The following is a 26,205-nucleotide window of genomic DNA, read 5'->3' as shown; positions in this document are numbered from 1 at the left end:
TCTAGGTCTGCTAAAAAAAAAAAGTTAAATTAGATGAACTCTCTCAAAATGCTCTAGAGTCTAGGCAAATTGCTAACCACCAGTATTCTAAGGATACAACATCTATACTATTCATATTAACTTCTATATTCATAATCAATACAGTGACACAATGGATAGTAATATAAAAGTATTCAGCCCTATAAAAGTTGTCTCACAAAAATTGTCTGAATTTTAAAGGAAATAAACCAGAAAACTAACTATACAATTACAGTCTAAAACAAAAGAAGAAAAAGTGCTATTTTTTCTCCAGATCTCCACAATGCTAAGGCATACAAGAAGTCCCAGTTGCAGAATTACTCCAGTGAGCCCCTATAAATAGGGAGGGCATCCCAAATACATTTGTGATGAAGCATCCACAAGATAACACTTCTAAGTTACCTCCCCAACTCTGTACTTACAAGTTTGCAGATCGTGTCTCCTCTGGGTTCCATAGTATGTTTTGTGGGTTATACCTTCCCCACACCCCTCCTGTAGTATTTGAAAGTAAAACAATGTCCCAGCTTTTATACCAAATTCATCTAAATGTCACACAGCACAGTTCAATTTCCTCATAATCTCAAATGAAGTCCAAAGATAGACTAGGATCTGAATCTGGAAGTAAAGAACACAAGAAAGGTATAAAAAATTTGCAGCTGGTATTTTGTACCTTCCACAATTGGATAGGATTGAGCCTGAAATTTTCTGAGTACCAGCTTCTTTATCTATAATGTTTTCTGCATTGTTCTTATGACAAATTCTTAGAGTTGGAAACAATGGCTACTGGCAGAAGCCAATAGCAGTGGTTCCCAATGTTTTTTGTTCCACGGACCGTATTCAACAACAACGACAACAAAAAGGTGCTCTTAACATCCAGGATAATGTAATACACTATTTTTTTAGATGTATTCATTAAATGGTTACAATAACTACAATGATAACTTTTGCCCATAAAATCTCTAAATTAAAATTTGCATTATAGACTTATAATATACAAACTTTTCTTCTATAATTATGAAAACTTTAAATATACAATTAAAAAATAATATGAATGATATAATATGAATATTTTATGGGAAATATTCTGTAAGAATTAAAAGCAATCCAGCAAGTGCTTATAAATTTGTTATTACCTATAAGACTTCATATGAAATTTCTTTAATTTATAAATTTTGTTGACTATAAATATTTGACCTATTTAGTGAAATGTTATAACTTGGATATTTAAATATAAAATAATCACATATAAACTTAATTTTAGTGTTGGACTCTTTTATTTGAACAAAGGCTTCCAATATTTGCCTCAAAACCAGACTAACACAGTCTTAAACTTGTTTTTGTATCAAGTTTATTTCTATATTTTAATTTAAAACAAGAATAAAGTAAAAATGCTCATGTATAAATATGTAGTAGAAAATGGAAGGATAATTTTTTAAACGCTTTCTGAGATGAAAAAAATTCATTTTGTAATTTTTAGCCACCTAACCAATCAACAAATAGGAAGTTACTTTATAAAATATTTAATTTTCTATTGGCTAATGACAAATCCTGTTTTAAACAATAAATGTATTTAAAGTGCAACTGTATATATTGCTTAATTTTTAATAATGTTTTTATATATGTGTGTATATATAATATAATATTTATATACTTAGTGTATATATACTATATATCTATCTGTATCTATATATACTAACCTTTGTAAAGAAAGAATCTCTTCAGGACTGACTTTCTTTTCTTCCACCACTGACACTCCCGTAGATACTATAACTGAACAACTGACCATACTATACTGAACAACTGACCAGTATTACCAGCTAGTTCATTTAATAAACTTCCACATAAAAAAAGTCACATAAATGAGAGTAAGTTTAAATTGGAAAACAGTCTCAATACTGCAATGAGAGAAAAATATAAGATTTTTTTTATGAAACATTTATGATGGTCCGTGATGATTTCAAGATGGATTGTAACGTACATGACCAGTGTTATAGTTTTCAGACAGCATAACATCTTATACTGCAAGAACACAAATGTTTGTAACATTTTGATCACATAGTTACACAGCTGCTGAGATATAATTACAGAGTAACAGAGAGGAACAAGGAGCTACTCTGGTCCAGTACACAGAATGTAAATGAGCATATGCACATACATCTGACTATCTGTTGGGAATGTGTTTGTATTGGAATGGAATTCATGTGGAGGTTTGGAAACAATTTGATTCCAGGTTGAGAAACTGTAAGAACATGTTGCATTTAGTCAGAAATGGTCACAATTTGACGTAATTGTTGCATGAACACCAAAACCATTGTACGTGACAGTTTCATGAGATCATGATAGTTTCAAATCACTGAAGAAACAAATCTATAATATCCTAAACATGCATATGCTTGTTGTTACAAAGGAACAACATATTTGTAACATAACTGGCCAAGTATTTACTGGTACCATTAAAAAATCTCGAGGAATTTGTGAACAACTAAATGGAAACTACTGGTCTAGAGGCTCATTTCAATCAATAAACAAAAATTTGTTGAGTATTTATTACAGTGATATGAGGAGAGAAGAATAAATGTGCTGTCCATGTTTATATCTGAGAAGTCCAAAGGTTAAAGCAGACAGGCTCACTGCTCTTAATTTCCATTCCCCCAGGGTGCACCAAATCATGAGAAATATTCTTGTTACTTGTCAGTTCAAATGAGAATTTTTTCCCCCTCTATCCTCTAAAGAAAGGGCATTTTGTAGTGTTACCGACTTGGAAAAGTGGGATAAAATCAAACCATTCCAAAATTATTCCACTCCTATTCATTCCACATATATAAGATAGAAAATATATAAATTTTGCACAAACATCCACCAACTTTGAAATCTGTTTATATGCAATATGTGTGTGCCCATGTAAGATATGAATACTTTAATGAGTTGTGGAAATGTTTAGACTCACAGTTCAGGAGAGGCGTGGATAGAGATCTTTTTAGTGTGGTCTACCCCTCTCCAAGGAAGACAATGGGTTGTTCCTTGGGGGGAGCAAAAGGCTCATGAAACTGAGTGCTCCTCTCTCTAGTCTCCAAAGGGATAATGGATCAGAATTATACCTATCTGCTCCCTCAAATATTGTTGTTCTAGGGTTATAATAGAATAGAATCCATTTTAGTGGTTCATAGTCCTTACGGTTATACTTTCCAACTTAGTCCCTTCCCACCAAATCCTAGTTATACAAAGCAACCGAAGTCACTTTCTCCATCACTTGGGAGCCTCTCCTTCCATATACACAATATTATGTAAAATGTCCTAGACTTGTACAGAAACCTAGTTACATACATTTTCACTTTAAAAGTTGTTCTTTTTTCCCTACTGACATGTTCCCATTAAACAGAAGAGTTCCATTAAACTCCATTTAGTTAATGAAGATTTCCACTATAAACTGAGTTTGAAGGGTCTCTTCATTCAAGAGAAATGAAGTAATATGATGCAGACATGGCAGATTAATAAAATGAAGCTCTTCTGGGCATTTGTATAGAGGTGAATACTTTCACTTCTGATTGGTATTTATTTTTGTATCAAAGTTTTGTTAAATTCTTTTAAAATGCATTCCTAAATCATTTACTCTTTAAAATGTATGGGTTTTTTTTAAATAAACATCATTCCATGGACATTACATTCAAGGAGAAATTGTTATGGGGAATCAACCTTGTAGTTTCATAGCAGTGGACTCTAAATGTAGAAATTACCTTCACAAAAGCAGACGGACAGCTCTTTTGTTCAGTCACATAGAGCTGCCTGTGACACTAAGATGTTAAATGACTTTCTCACTGTCACCCAATAACGTGTGTGACTATAAAATTTTTTTGCTTCTTCCTCTAGTACCATGGCAGCAGCATCTAATATACTCTATGGTGAACTAAGGCTTTAATACAAATAAAATCAACTAATACGGCTTCTTTTTCGCTTCCATGATTGTCTTATTAATATATTGTCTAATTTTACATTCCATTGATGTAGAATCTATAGTAGACCAAGGGATAAGAAAAGAGATTAGGTTTAAATGTTGGGATTTTTCTCGATGACTTTTAACGTGTTTGTGCTTTTCTTTACTGTTAACCTGCCTTTGGTGGAAATTTTATCTTCTTTACCATAATCTAAGGCAGAAGAGTCAAACACATGGCTTACAACACTCCTGAGTGTGACCTGAACTAGATTAAAATGTAATTGGAAAACATTTAACAAAATAAAGTTATAATAGAACATAATATGTGGTTTTCTAGTCAATATATGTCCAATGTAGTGGCCTCCATTTCTATTTGTTTGACACTGCTGCTAAGGGAACAAATTTACATTTCTTTTTTTTTTTAGACGGCAATATTGTGTTATTTTTGGTTCCAAATTCTCTAAGAATATGGACTGCCCTATGAATTTACATGTCATCCTTGAACAAGGGGCCATGCTAATCTCTGTATTGTTCCAATTTTAGTATATATGTGCAAGCACCAGTTTCCTTTTCTAGGGGCATATCATTGCTCTTTTCATCCTCAAATTTGTTGAGAATAGCTCTCTATAGGAAGTTTCTTTCTCTTTACAGAACTAGGTTGGCCAGGACTACTGGAAACAGAGCTTAAGATTTAATACCAAGCCTATGTTCCTCCTTTACTATCAATAAGGTGAGTTTTCATGGGTGAATGATATCACAAGGAGATTCATCCCCAGGAGTATTAGGACCTGCATAGCATTTAGCACATGAAACTGATGGGAGCAGAGCAAATGGGCCACAAGGTTGGTTTAAACCAGAGTTGTTTCTCTGGCCTATCCTCTTCTTTCATAGGTTCTTCTCATTTTTCTTCTTTCTCTTGCTTTTCTTCTTCCTCAGATTCTGATTCCTGTTGTATTTGTGGTTACTTATGCTTTCCTGACTCTAGGAACAGAACATTTTCCAACTGGACAGGATCTTAGTTCAAATTCCTCACTTGATAAAACATCATGTCCCACCTGACTGCTTTCCTGGACTTCAAGATCTCCAGAAATTCATCTTCCTACAAGATAACACCAACTCTGAAACTTAGACCTCCTCAGTACCCTGCCTTTGGGGCTTCTCCCTCCCTCTGACTGGAGAAGGTGGAGGATAGACATAATAACCTCTCCCAGATTCTCCACCATTCCCCAGCTGCTCTCCTGGACTACATCATCTCCAGAAACTCATCATCCTGCAAAATGAAATCAACTCTGTAACTTACATCTTCTCCTACCATTTCCTGCCAGGGCTGCAAGATTCATCATGCATCCATGCTAATTCCCCCTGCCTCCCACCTCAGTTTTCAGCTTCTTTTTATATACTTTCTTCCCTCAGATTGTGAGCTCCTTAAAGGCCAGGGCAATGCCTTTCTTTGTATCCCCAGTGCTTAGAGGAATGCTTGACACATCATAGGTACATAATAAATGTTTATTGACCCTAACTTAATAGAATGTAAACCTCTCAAGGGCAGAGACTTCTGATTTTTGTATTTTCATTAGATGCCTTGGCCATAGCTTAATAAAGAAACTGATACCCAGGAAAGTTGTGCCTTGACCACAGTTAGTGGCAAAACCAGAAAGATAAGGACTTCTTAGTTTTTCATCCAGTTGGTGAACGTGTATTGAGCTGCTTCCATAGGGAAAAATACCATAGTTCTTAACCTTATCTTTTTTTTTTCATAATTACTTCCTATCAGTCGGGGGAGTAGCTTGCCCATAAAAAAAAATGTATTTTACATGCTAGGTGCTTATTCAATGCTTGTTGGGAGTCGTGAAAAATAAGTGTTTGGCTTCACATCTTTATTTACTTAGCTGACAGCAAAAAGAGTTGATTCAAGGATGACAACTGCCCAATAACAACAGCTAACATTTATAGTGCTATATTCCAGGTACCGGGTTAACGCTTTCCACTTATTATCTCACTTGATCTTCAAGACAACTCTAGGAGGTAGGTAGTTTTTACCTTCCCCCCTTTTACAGATGAGAAAACTGAGGCAAACAGGTTAAGTCACTTGCCCAGGGTCACACAGCTTAGACGAATTTGAACTCAGGTCTTCCAGACTCCAGGCTCAGTGATCTATCTACTATGCCACCTAGCTGCAAGCATATTACCCGTGAAATTAAAAAAAAAAAGTGTTTCTCCATTAGTTTGGCTTTGAAGATCACAGTAGTGCGTTGCTGAAATCCTGCCTGCATTACAGGAATTCCCTTCTTCCTATTTCTGGGAATAAGGGCAGTATGGACGGAAAATGAGTAAAGTTGTTTCACCCCTTGTTGCTACTTGGCATGGGAGGAGGGCAGGATGACTAGGTTAATCAATCTCTATAAACGCTAGCAAGCATGGAACAGAGCGCTATATAAATGTTAGATATTATTATTTTCGTGCAGTTGTCATCCTTGAACCCACCCTTTCTGCTGCCAGCTAAGTAAACAAAGATGTGAATTCAAAACAAACGGAAACAGAGCAGGAAGGGCGTGAGGCAACCTAAGGCGGCTAAACTCCGCTTAGCCACAAAGCAAGACGCCCTTTACGCTTTCGTTTGGGCTTCCGCCTGTGCCCGGAGGGTACCGTTCGAACTGGGCGCCACTGCGCAGATGCAAAAATTTAAAAGAGTTTGCTGCTCACGTCGCCCGTCGAGCCCCTTCCGTTTCAACGCCATCTTCCAGCCCCACCCACCTGTGCCAACGGAAACCCGAGCCCGTGGCAGTGCAGACACCGGGCCAGAGGGGCAGAGTACCCGGCGCCAGCGTCTAGACATGTCTGAGGAGCGAGGTAAAGCTGCGCTGCAGGCCTCTGACTAGCTCGGGGTGGTGGGGGGGAAGGGTTTCTCCTCCCGGGCTGCAGCCAAAGGGAAGGAAAGAAAAACGCGCTGTCATCGTTCGTAACGGCCCTAAGGAAACGCCTAGAAAGAGGCTCTCCAACTCCCGCCCCTTTCTTCGGCGCCACTCTGGATTGGCCAGGCCACGAAAGGGGGTGTGTCGCGGCCACCAATTGGTCAGGAGTATCGTCGGTTGCTTTGTGGGGGTCTCGCGCCTAGACGCTTTTTCCATTCAGCCTTCTCGGTCCTCCACCTCCCACTCCCTCCTGGTACTCCCAGGGTTTGTAAGGAGTTGGAGAGGGTGAGACCCGGAAGAGAGCCCGGGACGGAGCGGGGAGGGAGGTAACAGTGCGCTTGCGCGCGCGGTGTTCCCTTAGCTTTACGCTGCGAGTTCTCGGGGAACGAGGAAAGAGTTGACCGGAAAAGGGTCTCCCGGCTCTGGGGGCGACGGTGCTGGATGCAGCCGGAACAGCTCGTGCTTCCCGTTCATTGAACGTCCCCGGGCAGGCGGCAAGGCTCTGCGTGGGCCCCCCGGGGCTGAAGCCCTGCAGCACCGAGGCCCCGCGAGTCCGAGTCACGGACGCTCTGGAAGCCGGGGAGCCTCTCCCTCAGAATCAGTCAGGTTACCGAGTGTTTGTTGAGTGCCCCCTGCGTGCCAGACACCGTGCTGAGCGCCGGGGGTGCGAAACAAGGCCCCCCCTCCAAATAGTTTTTAGGTGGTACAATAAGATGACGGCGGAAACTGATCTGGAAACACAGCTCCGTCAGCAAGCATTTTTTTATCAAGCATCGACAGTGTGCCCAGGGACTGTGCTAAGTGCTGAGTAATAAGAAAGGTCAAAAAAAAATGTTTTTAGATGCATAAAATACAATAGTGTGACAAAGGAAGGATTAGCTAGGTGGTCATCTTCCTGAGTTCAGATCTGGCCTCGGACACTTATTATCTGTGTTAACCCTGGAGAAGTCACTTAACCCTGTTTGCCTCAGTTTCCTCATCTCTAAAATGAGCTGGAGAAGGAAATGACAAACCACTCCAGTATCTTTGCCAAGAAAAATCCAAATGGGGTCCGGAAGAGTCCCACAGGACTGAAAATGACTGAACAAATTAATAAAAGAAATTCATCATGTTCAAATACACTTCAATCAACAAGCATTTAGTGAGCACTTAATTACTTTGCTAGTCTCTGTGCCAAGTACTATAGTTATATAAAGCACTATAAAAATTCTAGCCATTATTAGAATTGGTCATCTAGTCCAGTGTTGTCAAAATCATATGGAAATGGGCCACTAAACCTTATATATGGGCTGTATATTGACATAGAAAACCACATATTAACATTATGTTCCCTTTTATATTAAGTATTTCCCAGTTATGTATTAAAAGTGTTCGAGCCACACTTGAGAATGTTGTAAGTCTGGTGTTTGACACCTCTATTACTACAGGCCGATAAGTGCTAAGGATACAAAGAAAGACATAAATAAAATAAAGTTATCACCTCTGATACAGTCCAGTGCTTTCATGTCACAGCTGAGACTGCTGAGGTCCAGAGAGGTGAAAGTGGCAGAATCAGGATTTGAACTCATGTGCCTTGATTCCAAATGCTGCTCTTTCCACTAAACCCTTCTGTTGAGAATAGAAGGTTATAGTGTATTCACTTCTTCCATATATCTTACTATAGTACTTTGGGTGACCAACAACTTTGATTTTTCAGGGATTATGATGGTTCCATAATTCATATAGCATCAGTGGAAGAATGTTCGTGTTAAAATGATGAGATCTTTGTTTCAGCGAGAAGCTTGGGGTCATCAAAAGTTTTGTGTAATTTCCCAAATGCAATCCAGCCTTCTCTTTCCTGTTCTGTGCTGGTTCATTGTCCAGCTGTGGTATCTTTCCAAGATCTGTGTAGTAGTGCTCCACATCAACGGGATGTCCCTTCAATTGACTGTCATCTGGTCAACAGGTATTCTTCATCCGTTTGTTTTTGTCCCTTATGAACACTGACTCTCTTGAGTGATTATTGATTGTATTTAGGAGGCTCAGTGTTCTGGGGCTTGATGTTCAGACAATATAGTGTTTTGCCCAAAGAATATCTAACCTCAGTATCTTAGCTCTGCCACTTAAGAGTTGTTAGACTTTGGACAAATCAGTTTATCTCATCTGTGAGCCTCAATCTACTTAAATATAAAATGATGTTAGACTAGATGATCTGTAATGGTCTTTCTAACGTTAAATTCGTGATCTTATCTCTAGGAAATTAGTCCTTGTTTCGTTTGGAATTGGACACATTCCTCATCTGCTTACATCAGTGGTTCTCAGTGTCTCTCAAAATCCTCAGTGTTCATACCTAGTTTATTAGAATAGCAGCTCTGGACTCAGAAGCACAAAGCCACTTCCTCAGTCCTGGAAAAATAAAATGTTAGGTGTGGGACGTAGAGGAGAGAAAAACATAAAGAATCTCAAGGTAATATTTTAGAAGCCCAGGAGTTTTTCTTTGCTGCCGACTGAAATGTTCTTCGCCACAAAGAATACCGTACGATGAGAGAAGGAAAACTACCCAAACTATATGTTGCAGCCCCTAATAAAATTGATGCTCCTTAAATCCAGGAGCTATTTTTTGTTTTTTATTTCAGTTTTCCGGCACTGTTCCTTAAACTTTGTTGTTGTTTAATAAATATTAGGGCAGCTAGTTAACACAATGGATAAAGTGCAAGGCTTAATGTCAGGAAGACTCATCTTTTTCTTTTTTAAAATTTTTAAAATTTTGTTTTATCAACAATCACTTCCATAAGCTTTTGAGTTTTAAATTTTTCTCCCCCTCCCTCCCTACCCCCTCCCCAAGACTGAATGAAATCTTATATAGGCTGTACATAGACATTATTATTAAACATATTTTCACATTAGTGATGTAAGTAAGAATAGAACCAATAGGAGGAACCACCAGAAAGAGGAAACAAAACCAAACAGAAGAAAAAAATAGCAAATAGTATGCTTCGATCTGCATTTAAACTCCATAGTTCTTTCTTTGGATGTGGATAGCATTTTGCATCATGAGGCCTTTGGAGATGCCTTAGATCCTTGCGTTGCTGAGAAGGGGTAAGTCTATCAGTGTTAGTCATTGCACAAAGTGGCTGTTACTATATATAACGTTCTCCTAGTTCTGTTCACTTCACTCAGCATCATACCATACAAGTCTTTCCAGGTTTTTCTAAAGTCTGCCTGTTCATCATTTCTTATAGCACAGTCGTATTCCATTACAGTCATATATCACATTCACAGTTATGATTACTATCTGTGTCTTTCTCTCCATCCTTTTTCCCCTGTTTATGCTTTTCTTTCTCCTCTTCCTTCCTCACTAGTGTTTTGCTTTTAACCACTGCCTCCCTCAGTGCTGACTCCCTTCTATTAGCCCCCTCCCTATTCTTCCCCTTTACCCTTACTACTTCTTCCCTACTTTCTGTCCTCCCTCCCTTTTCTTTCCCCTTTTCCATCCTACTACCTATAGGGCAAGTTAGATTTCTATACCTAACTGATTATGTTATTCCCTTCTTGAGCCAAATTTGATGAGAGTAAGATTCAAACAATGCTCATCTCCCTCCCTTCTTTCTTTCTGCTTTAATGGGTTTTTGTGCCTTTTCCTATAATGTAATTTGCCCTTGTCTGTCTCCTCCTTTCCTTTGCTCTCAGTACATTTTCTTAGATCAGATTAATCCACTTACTTGGATCCATTTAACCCACTTGATTACATTTTTTTTATTATTATTACATCAAAGTCAACTTATACCCACTCCCTTTATATATACCCCTTTAACATGGTGTAATAACAATACAGTTCTCAAGAGTTACAAGTGTTATTTTCTCTTGTAGGGATGTAAACAGTTTGCCCTTATTAATAACATCTTTCTTTCTGTCTCATTTACCTTTTTATGTCACTCTTGAGTCTTGTATTTGAAGATCAAATTTTCTGTTGAGCTCTGGTCTGTTTATCAGAAAGGTTTGGAAGTTCCCTATTTCGTTACAAGGTCCTGTGTAATCTTGACTATAGTTCCATGATATTTAAATTGTTTCTTTCTGGCTGCTTGCAGTATTTTTTCTTTGACCTGGTAATTTTGGAATTTGGCTACTATATTCCTTGGTGTTTTCAATTTGGGATCTCTTTCAGGAGTTCATCAGTGGATTTTTTTCTATGGCTATTTTACCCTGTGGTTCTAGGACCTCAGGACAGTTTTCCTTTATGATTTCCTGAAAGATGGCTCTTTTTTTTCATCATGATTTTCAGGTAGACCAATAATTTTAAAATTGTCTCTCCTGGATCAGTTTTCCAGGTCAGTTGTTTTACCAGTGAGGTATTTTACGTTTTCATCTATTTTTTTTCATTTTTTTGTTTCTGTTAGACTGATTCCTGCTCTGTCATAGTCATTAGTTTGTCCAATTCTAGTTTTTACAGATCATTTTCTTCTGTTAGTTTTTGTACTTCCTTCTTCAATTGGCCGATTGTATTTTTAAGGGATTTGTTTTCTCCAGTGTACTTTTTTTCCAATTGGCCAATTGTATTTTTTGAAGACTCTTCTGCCTCTCTCATTAGACTTTTAAAATCCTTCTTGAGCTCTTCTAAGTAGGCGTTTTGGGCTTCACTACCTTCATGATTCCTTTTTTGGGTAGTAATGGTATCCATGATTCCAGTCATTTGATATTATTCTTTGTTTTAGAAATCTTGAGAATTCTTTGTGCCCTCAAAATTATGCTGCCTCCAGTACATACACTCTCTCTCTATCTGTGTGTGTGTGTGTGTGTGTGTGTGTGTGTGTGTGTATATGCTTTTGTACATAAATGTCTTTACCTCTTACTTTGATGTCCTAGGAATATAGAACTAATAGTGGTATGGTTGGGTCAAAGTATGCCTAGCTAAGTAACTTCTGAGTCATAGTTCCAAATTCCTTTCAGAATTTCTATAAATGGTAAGGTTGGAAACTGAATTTCAAGGTTTTGAAAATTGAGTAAGAGGAAAGGAAGTAAGGGCAACAAGTGTAGATAATGTTTGGTCTCTTCCAGTGCCGAGGTTCCATGGTTGTAGGGTGTTTTTAAAGTCCAAATGTTGAGTCTTTGGGTTTATGAGTATTTTACCATTACTATGCCACCACTTATTCCTAAAATTTATCATTTTCATAACTGGCATTATATATATTTATTCAGTGATGACTTAAAATAATGAAGACTGTATAAAATGTATTTAGTAAATATTTAAGGTAAGATAAGTTTCTTAATGGCCCATTACAGTACTGTAATTGTTACATAAATCATTTTAGATTATGTAACATCCAACTTCCTCATCTCTTCTTAGTCTTAGATTGTTACTACAAGTTGTGAAGAGAAAGATGAATCTATAGTAATAGAAAATTCAGAAACAAAGGTCATGAGAAGGGACTTTCTACGAAAGGCATGTTGACTCTAAAATCAAATTCTCATGGTTACAGTAATGACCATCACATGTCTCAAATCCCATGTGGTAATTATATCTAAATTTTTTCTTGTAAGAAATTCTGTTACCTGGTCAGCATTTCTGGTACCTCATTTAAATCCTAGAATCATAACATTTTAAAGCATGAAATAACCATTAGTGATCATTCAGCTTGATCCCTTCATTTTTATAGGCAAAGTAATTGAGGTCCATGGAAGTGAAATAACTTGCTCAAAGTTTTTGATATTATTCTGGTTTTCATGCTGTTAATTTATTACTGGGAGAAAGTTGGTTGCTAGTATGCTTTTTTTGGTATTTGGATGAATGTGTATTGATACCTATGTGGATACTCCCTTTACAACTCCACCCAATGCAGTCTTTTCTGTAGTGCCTTCTCATCTTGTGCATTTTTTGCCTGTGGCCTTCTAAATATCCTCCCTACAGGGATGCTAGTATGTGGGAAACCTTCCTCTTGATTTTTTAATTTCTCTAGGAAATAGTATAGTATTTGGACTGTCTAAATATTATCTCTGTACATGAAACTGTCCCATCTCCTTTTTTGGTCATATGTCCTTGATGAAGCATTTTATGCTACTTCTTTAATAAAAGTCATCTCTGGTAATATGCTATACCTTTTTTACACCTTACCAAAGGTCTTTCATTGCTTTCGGAATTACCTGCAATTTTTACTCATCAGAGATCCCGGTGTGGTTTGCAGCCCTTGTGTGGTTTGTCTTTCATTCTCAAAGAGGACCATGACATTAGGGAGATGAAATTGACTTTTATTTGAGTGAGAGAGGGCTGTGCAAAGTCACCAGCCTCACTTTCTCCTCCAGAGCCATCTGGGTCCAGTGGCCAGATATCTATCAGGATGACTGGAGATGACCCAGAATGCGGTGGGAGACTATGGCCCTATAGCATGATCAGAAGAATATTACCACTAAAGAGATGGACTTATGTAGTAGTGAATAGTTTAGATAATCAGTCTGCCTCTCCACATCTTCCACTCTCTATTTAAGGAAAACAAATAGAATCTCTCTTTTATACTGTTACTCTTAAAATCTTCGAAGACAGCCAACACCTCTCCCCAAGTCCTTATTTCTCCAAGCTAAAATAGTTTTTGGGTTTTTTGTTGGGTTTTTTTTGACTAGGCAGTGAGGTTAAGTGACTTTGCCCAGGGTCACACTGCTAGTAATTGTCAAGTGTCTGAGGTCAGATTTGAACTCAGGTCCTCCTGACTCCAGGGCCAGCGCTTTATTCACGGTGCCACCTAGCTGCCCCTAAAATAGTTCTTCCCATTTATTTCAACCAGTTTTCATGTGTTTCCTCTCCTTTTAAGACCTTTGCTACTCTCTTCTTAATGTGCTGTATCCTAATAATGTCCTTTCTAAAATGTAGTGCCCAGAATGGAGCACAGTACACAGAGCACAGAACAATTGTGGTCTGACCATAGGGAATTACAGGAGAGCTAACACTTCTCTGAATCTGGACATTCTATTGATGTAGCCTAAAATTATATTTCCTTTTTTTCTTCTCTGCTGACTGTACTTTTTACTCATCTTGAATGTTTCCAATACTCTAAAAACCTCCCAGGTATGTTTAAAATGAACTATTATTTTTGCAATATATAGGCTCCAAATGGTTCACTCCTAGTGAGGCTCTCTCCTGTGTTTAGGGTCCTCATGAGCTTTCTCCTTTCACAGTCACCAGTGCTACATAAGGGTTCCTAAAGTCCACTTCTCTCAAAACTATAAAATAACTAACACTTATCTTTCATTTGGTCCTTACAGTCTGGGAGGGAGGTGCTATTATTATCTCTATTTTACAGATAAAGGAACCAAGGCCCTGATAAGTTAAGAGGTTTAGTAACTTGCTTATGGTCAGACTGCTAGTAAGTTTTTGAAGCAAGATTAGAATTCAGGTCTTCCAAACTCCCAAGTATAGAGCCACGTCTATTATGCCATATTGCCTCTTAGCAATTCCAGAGCCTGAAGCAGGTACTGAAAAATGCAGGGAAGGTCTAAGGTGAGGTGAAATTATCTTCATCTCCATTGTGCCATTCATGAATGCTATGAGGCTCTTTGCGAACTACTGGGGTTGCAAATACAAGTAAGCTAGACATTTGTGCCAGCCTATGACTTTTACAATTCCCCGTCAGAAGCCCATCCCTCAAAAGTCAGCCCCCACAATCTAGCTTCTGGGCACTACATTTTAGAAATGGCGAATCAAACAGTGCCAGCTGAAACTGTTCTCTCCAAAGTTACTAGTGACCTCTTAATTGCCATGTATAAGTCTTTTCTTATTCCTTATCCTTCTTGAAATGAAAAACTGAAAATTTTTCTCAAGATTTCAATAACTTTTTTTTCCATCCATGAAAATGGATGTTTGGATTCTAGCCTAGGGCTAGCACAAGAAATAGAAATTGCACTCTAAAAATACCCTCAGCCAGACCAGGTGTGCTCAGAAGAGGTGCATGCTGCAAGTGACACAATTTTAAGGGACTTGTCAAGATACCTGAAAGGAGGGTAAAGGAGGGTTGCGTAGGGGCGGTGTGGAATAGTTAACAAGCACTTAGGGAAAAATCCAGGACCTAATTACTACTGAAGAAAGGTGGCTGGAAAAATATCAGTTAACTCCTGACTCATATGCCTACTTTCCCATTTGTGCAAAATCAGTTTGACCATAAACGGCACTTACACTGAAGCGATTTTGCAAACTATTCGAAAACACAATTTGTGATCACATAATTCCATTCTAGCCAAACTGGCCTGCTTGCTAATCTCTGTTTTCGACACTCCATGTCTTGTACCCGAGCCATTCATTCCCCAGGCTTCCTTATGCCTAAAATGCTCTCATATTCATACCCCCCCCACCTCCCCCAACCCCTTACTCCTTTTAAGGGTCTACTCAAGTTCAAGTACCACTTACTCTAATAGACTTTTCCTGATTCTACAAGTGAGTACCTTCCTGAAATTCTTTTGTTTATTTATTTTGTATGTATATTGTTAGTGTTTATATTTCTGTATACATGTTTCTCTCCAATAAAATAGAAACCTTTGAAAGTTAAGAGTGTTTAGATTTTTTTATTTGAATCCACGGTTCCTGGGCACGTAATAGGAACTTCATAAGTGTTTAATGGGTTGAATTGGATTTATCACATATTACAAATTAATGGAATTGTTACCATACTAAAGTAGAATCTGTGATATTCTAGTAGAAATTTTTCAGAATGCCCTTTTTAGAGTAGATACTCTCATAGTTACATTTTTCAAAATCTATGGCTATGTATAAAGGAAAAAGATTAAATATGCTTGTTATTAAAAGTATAGATGAGGTAAACTTAAGTAGTTAGTTTTCATGTTTTTGGTTTATTTTGAATATAGTAGAAGTTTTCCAAGGAAAGTCTAAAACAAAGCTTAATTTGTTTGAATCAGCCTTATTACTAGCTGTCCAACTAAAATATGCATAAAAATAATTTCAAAATCTTTGTTAAACCAACAAGCTAATTTCTAAGAGCATCTCCTAGCCTCTTCCTCCTCAAGGTACAACTTCCCCCTCTTCAGGATTTATACTATAGCAAATTATAAGTAATATTGTTTAAGATATACAGTATTGACTCCTCATTGATCAAGGATAATATAGCAGCATAATTTTAAATGTGTAAATATTTTTTTTCACATTCTTGGTTATGGTTAATATACCACTGTAATTTTTAAAAGCACCTTTTTAAAGATTGCTCTTATTCCAAATCACTACTAGAAAGATATTTTTGTTTTGTTACTTGAGTATCATGAGGACTTCAAAATCATGATTTAGTTTAATTTATATTGATAGACAAAGGATAGATTGAACAGTTTTCAATTTGGATTTTATTCAGCTAGCCAGATTTAGGTAGTAAATATATAGATCAATTTTCTACCTTGATTTTTCAGGAGGTGAACATTTATCAGTACTAAGCAACCAGGTAAAACATCCATTGGAAATGAAGAGAAATGGTCACAGCACAGAGGAAACAGAGTTTCTGGTTTTACATAAAAGAAGACGAGTTGCTTCTTCAGTGGAAGATAATACAGTATGTATTTCAGAATTCACATTTCGCCCTTCCTTTTTATTGTTTCACAGGCTGCCATGACCTCTTCTGGGTTTGGGTTTGTTTTTTTTGTTTTTGTTTTTGTTTTCCTGAGTTATTGTAACAGTTGTAAGCAAGCATCAGTAATGGTAGCTTAAACAGAAATGATTTAATTACTTTTAAAAAGATCGTTTTTAATTCGTTGGATGGCCCTGAGTGAAATTGTTGAACTTGTCTGAGCTTTCATTTTCTTGTGTATTATGTGGGGATAATACTCTCACTGGATTATTGTGAGATTCAACTAATAATAATAGTTGTATTGTATCACCTTAGAATTTACAAAGCATTTTCCCACACATTTGATCCTCTCAACAAATCCAATTGGAGTGGGCAGGCAGGTATGTTGCAGGTGAGGAGACAGGCACAGTGACTTGCCTAAGGTCACATGGCTCTTTAAGTGGCAGAACCAGAATAAGAACCTGTATTTTCTGAATATTTGTCCAGTGCTTTTCCCCTTCTGCCTCACTTAGCAATATGATGATAGGAGGTAAAAAGTTCTGCACTTGCCGACAGGAGAACCTGAGTTCAGGTACTGGTTTCTGCTATTTTTCACCTATGTCAGTATATGCAAGCAGGTTATTTCATCTCATTGAATCTCAGTTTCTTCTTCTATAGAAGGATGTAATTGGCACTATTTCACATAGTCATTGTGAGCAAGTGCTTTGTGAACCTTAAAGTGTAATAGACACATGTGCTACTTGAGCTTTTGAAGTACTTTATGTGAAAGTGCTTTGAAAAGCTTAAAGCACTATGTGACTTTGACTGTATCATTATATTAAAATATTAAACTTATCCCAGTTGTTCAGTCAGTATGTAACACTGCTAGGTCAGTTATTTTTCTATTATATATCTTGAAGAGTCTCTAATACTTGGCAGAAAAGAATTTTTACATTGTATAATTTTGGATACTGAGGAATAAATGGGATTCAAGTTATTTTCCTTTTCCCCCACCAGGTGGCACTGTTTGATTTGTTTCTTAAAATTATTGCCTGTATGGACTATGTTCTTTGTCATTAATGCGATATTTAGTATTAAGACACATTTTGGTTTTGTTTATTTGGTTTTGCTAATACTCTGAAGTATGTAAGGAGTTAAGTTAATATAAAAAAGCCATCCATTCTTTAACCGTGGTAGTGTTAATGAGAAAATAATTCTACAGGTATACCTTTTCATGTGTTTTTGTAGTAGTCAGAATCTTTTCTATTTGATGTTATAAACAGGCCTTTCTTAGAGCTTCTTCAAAGCTTACAGTTGTCCTGAATTTTTCTTCAACTCTTTCTTTGATATTTTCTTTTAATTTTCTAATATGTTTTTTCTTAGATGAGTGCTCAAGAACCTGATTATGAGGATAGTGGAAGTGTTGTGTATGAATATGAACCAGATTATGAATGTGTAAGTAATTTGAATAACTTATTGCCAAGTATGCATTTATCATCTTAACGAAAGGATTTAAGTCCATGTTTTTTTGCTGGGCAAAATCATACAATATAAAGTAATTAGTTTTGTTAAATAGAGTGTTTCACTTGCTCTGTTATGATATTAAGTATTAACTATCTGCTTTTGTAATGTTAACAGGGTAGTGTTATATCCGAAGCATCCTACACAGGACATTATCAAAAAACGCTCATGGAAGTCCTGAACTATTGCCAGGTATCAAATTTATGAATCCTAGACTATTTCCAGAACCTTAAAAGATTCTATATCTCATATAATGTCATTTTACTATTAATTAGAACTTTATTAAATCTAGATATACATAATTTTTGTTATTTCTAGTTAGGGCAACAGTTTAAATGTATCAATTTAGATTAACAGTAGTCATATAGTCCTATTTTGTCATTTCATTTTAATAAAGCTATCTTTGTTAGAATAAAGAAAGGTCTTTTTTCACCTAGAACACTTAAAATTTCATTTTTTTTGTTCTACTCTTTAGAATTACTGATTTTAATCAATTTTGGTTTGCAAGTAAAAGAGAAATCGTAATTTGAAAGTAATCCTACCATTTTAAAGCAAAATAGTGGTCCATTAAAGTTTCAAAAAAAATAATTTATTTCAAAGATAAAAGTCACATTGTGTTTAATGTAATTTTTGTTCACTGTGTGGATAAGGTTAAATGGGTGCATTGGGTAAGATCTCTGATAAAATGGGGTGATAAATTCTTCAAAAATTAAAAAGTGCTATTCATTTTTTTAATTTATCTATTTTTCTTCTTCTATTTCATTAAATATTTCCCAATTACATATGCAAGAATTTTTAACAGTCATTTAAAAAAAATTTTGTGTTCCAAATCTTCACCCTTCTTCATGCCACTCCCCCCCTCCTTGAGAAGACAAGCACTGTGATTTTAGTTATACGTGTGAGGTCATGCAAAACATAGCCATGTTGCAGAAGAAAACACACACAAAATTAAACAATAAAAATAAAGTAAAAAAAGTATGCTTCAATCTGCATTCAAAGTTTGTCAGTTTTCTATCTGGAGGGTCGTAGCCTTTTTCATCATGGGTCCTTTGAATAGCTTAGATGAGTGGATCAGAGTAGCTAAGTCTTTCACAGTTGTTCGTCCTTGAGTATTGTTGTTACTGTATATAATGAATGTCTTCCTGGTTCTGCTTACTTCACTTCACATCAGTTCATATAAGTCTTCCCAGGTTTTTCTGAAATCATCCTGCTGTTGATATTATTGAATGCAGAAACATGGTTGATCTTTACATATTATGTCATCTCAAGACCTTCCTGGCCAGAGAGGATCAGAGGGTTTGGTCAGGATCTTCTAGGACCACTCTAGATAGGAAGACACACCTAGGACTTTATTTCTAGTCCATATCCTGAGAATAGCCAAAACTAGTCTAGCCTTCACAGGTGCAGAAATGAGACATAGTTTTCACTTAAATACCTGTTTCTCTGTGTCTTTTTGTATTATACTTGATTGCATATTTAATTCATTTATGTGTGTGTGTATCATGTAAGATAAAGATACCATATTAAATGTGGATATATGTGAACTATATCTTGGTCTATACAGTGCTGTTACGAAAGAAACAAAGTCAAATGGAGATGGGTAGTAGCACTGGGTAAGTTCTGTAAAGAGGTAGACCTAACCCTAGAACCTATGGGATCTAATAAAATAGATCATGGGTGTTTGGTTAGGGTGGAATACATTTCTAGGGCAACACTAAGGCTTTGTGTAACTTCGGACAGCAGCATAATTTTTTGACATTCAGAGATGTGAAAGTGCTTAGTCATGAAATTGATAGGTATAGTAACAAAATATTTATAAAATATTTAACAAGATATTTGTTTTCCAGTATTAGGAAATTCTTCAATGCTTGTCAAAAGTTTCTGGTGGCACTTGTACTAATGCTTATGAGTGTGTTACTTTAACTTTCTTTTTTTTGTCATCTGTAAAAATGAAGTCGTTGAGCTGGTGATTTCTAAGGTCCTTTTCATCTTTAAATATCTATGATTCTGTATGAAATAAGGTGGTTAATGATAAGATTAAATCTTTAGTAAGAATTTCCATAATTTCACTTAGAATAAGTTAGTTTTAATGGAATTTTCATTTTCAGTGCTTTACTTTTGAAACAAGAACCACTAAAATATTTTTATTATATTAGGCAATGTATGATGCAATCCAGAAACTAGATAAGAAGTTTGACCTGCTTCATGGAAAGGTTTCAGAAATGCAGCTTACTCGGATGAAGCCTTTGCTTCTCAAACCTGTGAGTGTAGTAATAATAATAATAATAATTATAGTTTTGCAATCATTGTAAACCTCCCAATGTTCCTGAAGACATCAGGCTAGTGTAAATGATCCAGAACTAACATCTATGGCTTTTTTCTTACTCTTATCCTATTGGTATTTATTTTTGCATCTGCCCTTGGCCCTTTTCTCTCTGCACCTTTTCTCTCTCTGTCTTTCTCTTATTCATTCTTACAGCCAGCTGTTACCTTGATGGAGATGACTTCCAGCCTTGACCTTTCTACTGAGCATGCATCAGTGTCTTCATGCCTGTTATCCCCTTGAATGTCCTTCCAGAACCTCAAATTCATCATGTTAGAAAGTAAACTTACTATCTTTCACTTACATTTTTTATTTCCTTTTTCCCTATTTCTGTCAGTGGTGCCATCATTAACTCACTTTCCATGTTTGAAAACTTCGTGTTATCTTTTATTGCTCTCAGCTCTCACAGCTAGTCCTTTTCTAAGTTCTATTCACTTCTGTGGTATCTCCCATAGCCTTCCCCTTTCTATTCCCATTACCTCCACTCTAGTTCAGACCTCCATCATGACCTACCTGCCTAGACTATTGAAATAGTCACAAGTAATCCTTTTTCTTTTCTCTACAGAGTTACTAAACTGAAAGTTGTGGCAATACTATAGACATAGCATCTGAGTTTTGGCAAAAAGAGAAATTTACAGAGTATTTAATACTGGCCTTCCAGAAAAGATGGAGATATATAGAGTATATGAGTGTAAAATTAGATAAATTTAGAAACAGCTGAATGATGGGACCCAGAGAACAATGATGGATGTCAATCTAAAGGACACTTACAGAAATGCTGCTACAATACTCTTCTGTTCATCATTTTTTCAGTGGCATGGATTAAGACCTAGATGATGGCAACCTTATCAAATCTGTGCATGATACAAAGCTGGGAAGCTTTGGATTTACACTATAGTAGGTGATAAAATTGGGGTAGTGAGATGACACAATAGATAAAGTGCCCAGCCTGGAGTCAGGAAGACTCAATCCAAAATTTTATTCACCTCCCTTAACTTCTTTCTTTTTACTTTTTATTAAAGTTATCTACTTCTGAGAGAGGAAAGTTAATGTCCCCACAGTAGTATAGTTTTAGTTCTTCCTGTAACTAATTCAACTTCTTCAGAAATTTAGATGCTATGCCATTTGGTACATATATTTTTAGTATTGATATGATTTCATTGTCTATGGTACCTTTCAGCATGATTTAGTTTCCTTTTGTATCTTTGTTAATTAGATCTATCTTTGCTTTTGCTTTGTCTGAGATCATGATTGCTACCTCTGCTTTCTTTGCTTCAGCTGAATTATAATAGATTCTGCTCCTTGTGTGCCTCTTTGCTTCAGATGTGTTTCTTGTGAACAGCATAGTGTAAGATTCTGGTTTTTAATCTGTTCTGCTGTCCCCTTCCATTTTATGGGTGAGTTCATCCCATTCACATTTGTAGTTATGGTAACTAACTATATTTTTTCCCTGTGCTTTTCCCCCTTGTTTATCCCCTTCTTACTCACTCCCACACTGTCCTTCACAAGTGTTTTACTTCTGATCATCACCTCCCTCAGCTTACCCTTCTTTTGGGCCCCTCCCCCCTTTCTTATTTCCCCATCCCTTTTTATTTCCATATAAGATAAGATATGTTATTCCCTCATTGAGCCAGTTTTGATGAGAGTAAGATTTAAGCTTTGCCCACCCCTCCCCTGATCTTCCCCTCTATTATAGTAGCTCTTTCATGACTCTTGTGTGAGATAATTTACCCCATCCTATCTCCCTCCCTCCTTCTTCCAGCACAATATTCTTTATCACTCTTTTATTTTGTTTTTGTGGGTATCATCCCATCAAAGTCACCTTATATCAGCACTCTCTCTCTATATATATATGCTCCTTCTAATTGCCCTTAGAGTAATTAAGTTCTTAAGAGTTACGAATAGTATCTTGCCATATAGAAATTAAACAATTTAACCTTATTGAATCTCGTGTATTTTCTCTACCTTGTTTCTTTTTCACTTTTTTATGTTTCTCTTGAGTCTTGTATTTGCAAATCAAATTTTTTATTCACCACTGATCTTTTAATTAGGAATTCATGAAAGTCCTCTGTTCCCCCTGAAGAATTATATTCAGTTTTGCTGGGTAGATGATTCTTGATTGTAATCCTAACTCCTTTGCCTTCCAGTATACCATATATCAAGCCCTCTGATTCTTTATTGTGGAAGCTGCCAAATCCTGTGTAATCCTAACTGTAGTTCCACAATATTTTAATTGTTTCTTTTTGGCTGCTTGCAATACTTTCTCCTTGATATGAGTTCTGGAATTTGGCTATAATGTTCCTAGAAGTTTTGAGATCTCTTTCAGGTGGTAATCGGTGAATTCTTTCAGTTTCCATTTTGCCCTCTAGTTCTAATGTATCAGGACAGTTTTCCTTAATAATTTTTTGGAAGGGGTTGTCCAGACTTTTTTTATTTTTTGGATCATGGTTTTCAGATAATCCAGTAACTCTTAAATTATCTCTCTTGGATCCATTTTCTAGGTCAGTTGTTTTTCTGATGAGAAATTTCACATTTTCTTCCATTTTTTAAAAACTTTTTTTATTTGTTTTATCATATCTTGATGTCTCGTGGAGTCATTAGCTTCTACTTACTCAATTCTGATGTTTAAGGCAATACTGTTTTTAGATAGCTTTTGTATTTTCTTTTCCATTTGGCCAATTCTATTTTTTTAGGGAGTTATTTTCTTCAGTGAATTTTTGCTTATCTTTTTCCATGCTGTTGACTCTTTTTTCATGATTCTCTTGCATTACTCTCATTTTTTCTCTAGTTTTCTACTTCTCTAATTTAAGTTTTAAAATCGTTTTTAAGCTCTTTCAAGAGTTCTTTTCAGGTCTAGACCAAATTACATTTTAGTTTGAGGCATCACAAGTAGCCATCTTGACGCTATTTTCCTCTTCTAAATTTGTACCTTGATCTCCTCTGTCACCATAGGAATTTTCTATAGGGAAATTCCATTCTGCCTATTTTGTGACTTGGTGTTTTTATGTGAGAGCTAGGCTCTGGTCCTTCACCCTCCCAAGCTTTTTGTGCTGGGGCTCAGGATCTTGTTTCTGGCTTTCACTGGGCTTCAGGGCCTAGCTGGTTGCTTACACTGGAAGGTAGGCTTCCCTTCAGCTTGTACTGGGGGTGGGGCCTCCCTCTTGGCCTCCCCTGGGTGTGGATTTTCTCTGCTGGCCTCCTAAGGAAGGAGAGTCTTTCTGCCGGCTGTCCCTGGGGGAGGGACCTTATTGCTGGTTTACATCAGGGCTGGGGCCCTGCTGCCGGCCTGCTAGGGGAACAGAGCCTCTCTGTTGGAGGGCCCCAGGAGTGGGGTCTTGCTGTTGGCCAGTCCCAGAGCAGAACCTCACCTTTGGTCAGCCCTGGTGTCAAGGCCTTGCTGGTGTCCTGTGCTGGGAGTTCGGCCACTGGGGTAGTGCCTCGCTGTGTTGCACAGACTGCTGACTTGCAGGAGGGTGGGGCCTTTCTGGTGGATTACCTTAGGTCTTGGAGTGGAGCTTCAGGCCCCCTCCCATGAGGATGGCTGCTGCTGCTCTTGGACCTCTTTTCTCTCCTACCCAAGTCAGACAGATCTTTCTTGCTGTGCTGGTAAATTGCTTCCCTGCCCCTAAATCTCTTCTGAAGTGGTTTCCAAGTTGTTTGGAGGGGAATTTGGGTGGGCTTCAGGGCATTCCTTCCTCATTCCCCCATCTTGACACCAGAAGTGCCCAATAATCTCTTAATTTCAAAAACTAATGGCCTTTTCCAATCTCTGTCTTTCTTTGCAATCTCCAAACTCTTTGCAGCATTTGACCCTGTTGATTATCCGCTCCTCCTAGGTATTCTTTCCTGTCTGAGTTTTCATGACACTGTTCTTGGTTGTGTATCTACCTGTCTTACTGTTCCTTTAGTCTCTTTACTGGATTGTAATTCATATTGCCTAACTATGGACATACTTGAGGGCTTTTGCCTGGGCCCCCTTCTCTCTGTGATCTCTCTTTTAGTGATCCCTTGAATTCCTGTGGGTTCTGTTACCATCCCTAAGGAGATGACTCCCGAATCTATATTATGTATCTGAGCTGTAGTCTCCTCAGATCCAAACTGACCTCAACAACTGCTTATTGGATATTTTGAACTGGATGTTCCGTAGTTATCTCAAACTCAACATGTCCAAAATAAAACTTCTTATCACTTCCCCCCAAACTCACTCTTTTATTGAACTTCTCTATAGCAATTGAGAGTAACAACCATCCTTCCAGTTACCCAGGGTTGACAAACTTGAAATCATCCTTAATCACTCTATCTCTACTCCCTTCCTCCGTATCTAATTAGTTGCCAAGTCTTATCAGTTCTACCTCTACATTGTCTCTCATTTCCATTCACTTCTGTTCACTTATACAACCACCACTCTAGGTTAGATCCTCATCACGTTTCTCCTGAACTAATGTGATAACCTCCCTGTCTCAGGTCTCCCACTATAATCCATCCTTCATAGAGCTGCTGAAGTGATTTTCCTAAAGTACTCATCTGGACATGTCACTTAGCTACTCATTAAGTTCTAGCAGCCCCCTCTCTTACCTCCAGGATAAAATATAAATGCCTCTGTTTGGCATTTAAAGACTTTACCTACCTGGCCACAACTTACCTTTCCAGACTGACTATAATTACTCTCCTTCTTGAACTCTGTTGTCCATCCAAACTGTCCTTCTTGCTTTTTCTTATACATTATATTTCATTTCCCATTCTCATGTCTTTGTGTGTCTTCTTTGCCTGAAGGCAGTTCTTCCCACCATCATCTTTTAGAGTCTAGCTTCCTGCAAAGCTCAGCTCAGATGCTACCTTTCCTGATGATCTGTCCTCTTCCAACAGCTAGTGATGTCCCCCTTCCCCCACTACCTTATTTTTATTTTGTATCTCTTTTGTGTATGCTTATATATGTGCATGTTTTACCACTTCTTATTAATGTTTGTAGAGGAGTTGATATATGGATGGGGGAAGAGGTGGTAAATGACCTCTGTGGTCCCTTCCAAAGATACATTTTAAGCATTGTAAAATCATGGTGCTAGAATAATGTTTATTTGGTGGGCCAACATTTACTTAGCTTTCCCTCACTATACTTTTTTCTTAGAATTGATTTATGTCACTCTAATATTTCAGAGGCCAGTTGGATTTACATATAGAAGTTCTAATCGTGTACCTCATGGAAAAATTCGAGTACAAAAACCAGCAGAAAGGGAATCCAGCATTCAGATCTCTCCCCCTGGACAGGGAAGTCAGAGCCTATCTTTGGCAGCAGTGCTACCACAAAATCATGTCCAAAACAGCTCTGTGGGAAAGTCTGTTCAGACACCACTTAAAAGTGAATCACAGCAGCAAGACCTCAGACAGAGTCCACCTCTTCCTACAATTGTCTCCACACATTCATTGTATCAACCATTCACTGTAGTAGCCAACAAAATACCTGATCTTTCTTCACAATCCAAGTTGGTCAACTCAGTTGTTGAAAATACTACCTCAGCTGCAAAAAGTTCTCCAGTAATAACTACAGTGGTACCAACAAAACCAGAAGCCTGTCTGGGAAGGAATACTGTCATGATGGGATACCCATCTTCACAGGAAAATGCAAGTCTTAGTCAAGAAGTACTTTCATCTTCTATTTGTATCAATCCTAGTTTTGGTGAGTTTTGAACAATCCACACTGGGAATCTCCATTCTTTATAGTTTATCCATAAAATGAAATAGTAGAAGTGACTTATTTCTGTTCTGAAGACTAATTTGTTTTTGGGTTTTTTTACGACCAGAATCCTTTATGGCAGAAATAAGCTCAGTCCACAGTATATGAAACAACTCCCTTCAGACTATCATTATAATTTGATTTTGGGAGTAGCCATACATGTCCAAAGATTCATTCTATAAAATCTCAATTTAAACCAAAGATCAAGAAATCTTTGAGTCTGCTTCTAAGTAGTAAGTTTTTCTTCCTAAATCACCAAGAGC

General features: G+C 37.3%; 1 protein-coding gene and 1 pseudogene across 2 annotated transcripts in view; one reads left to right on the top strand and one right to left on the bottom strand.

The window, feature by feature from the left end:
* Nucleotides 1-4,411: 4,411 nt before the first annotated feature.
* Nucleotides 4,412-4,511, bottom strand: LOC144454618 (U6 spliceosomal RNA; annotated as a pseudogene).
* Nucleotides 4,512-6,410: 1,899 nt separating this feature from the next.
* BEND2 (BEN domain containing 2) overlaps nucleotides 6,411-26,205 on the top strand; it is a 38,052-nt gene continuing 18,257 nt past the window's right edge. Inside the window, exons 1-6 of one of the 2 annotated variants that reach the window (XM_021007464.2) lie at nucleotides 6,411-6,799; nucleotides 16,234-16,373; nucleotides 17,751-17,822; nucleotides 18,006-18,080; nucleotides 20,045-20,149; nucleotides 25,366-25,885. In XM_021007464.2, the coding sequence (XP_020863123.1) occupies nucleotides 6,622-6,799; nucleotides 16,234-16,373; nucleotides 17,751-17,822; nucleotides 18,006-18,080; nucleotides 20,045-20,149; nucleotides 25,366-25,885 (1,090 nt within the window). In that variant the 5' untranslated portion in view covers nucleotides 6,411-6,621. The remainder of the gene's footprint in view (nucleotides 6,800-16,233; nucleotides 16,374-17,750; nucleotides 17,823-18,005; nucleotides 18,081-20,044; nucleotides 20,150-25,365; nucleotides 25,886-26,205) is intronic. The other variant, XM_021007463.2, reaches the window with a different exon arrangement.

Source organism: Phascolarctos cinereus, unplaced genomic scaffold, assembly GCF_003287225.1.
Source record: "Phascolarctos cinereus isolate Bilbo 61053 unplaced genomic scaffold, phaCin_HiC Scaffold_726;HRSCAF=1367, whole genome shotgun sequence".
Lineage (NCBI taxonomy): Eukaryota > Metazoa > Chordata > Mammalia > Diprotodontia > Phascolarctidae > Phascolarctos > Phascolarctos cinereus.
The sequence above is the reverse complement of the archived record's forward strand: the minus strand, read 5'-3'. Positions and strand labels throughout refer to the sequence as shown.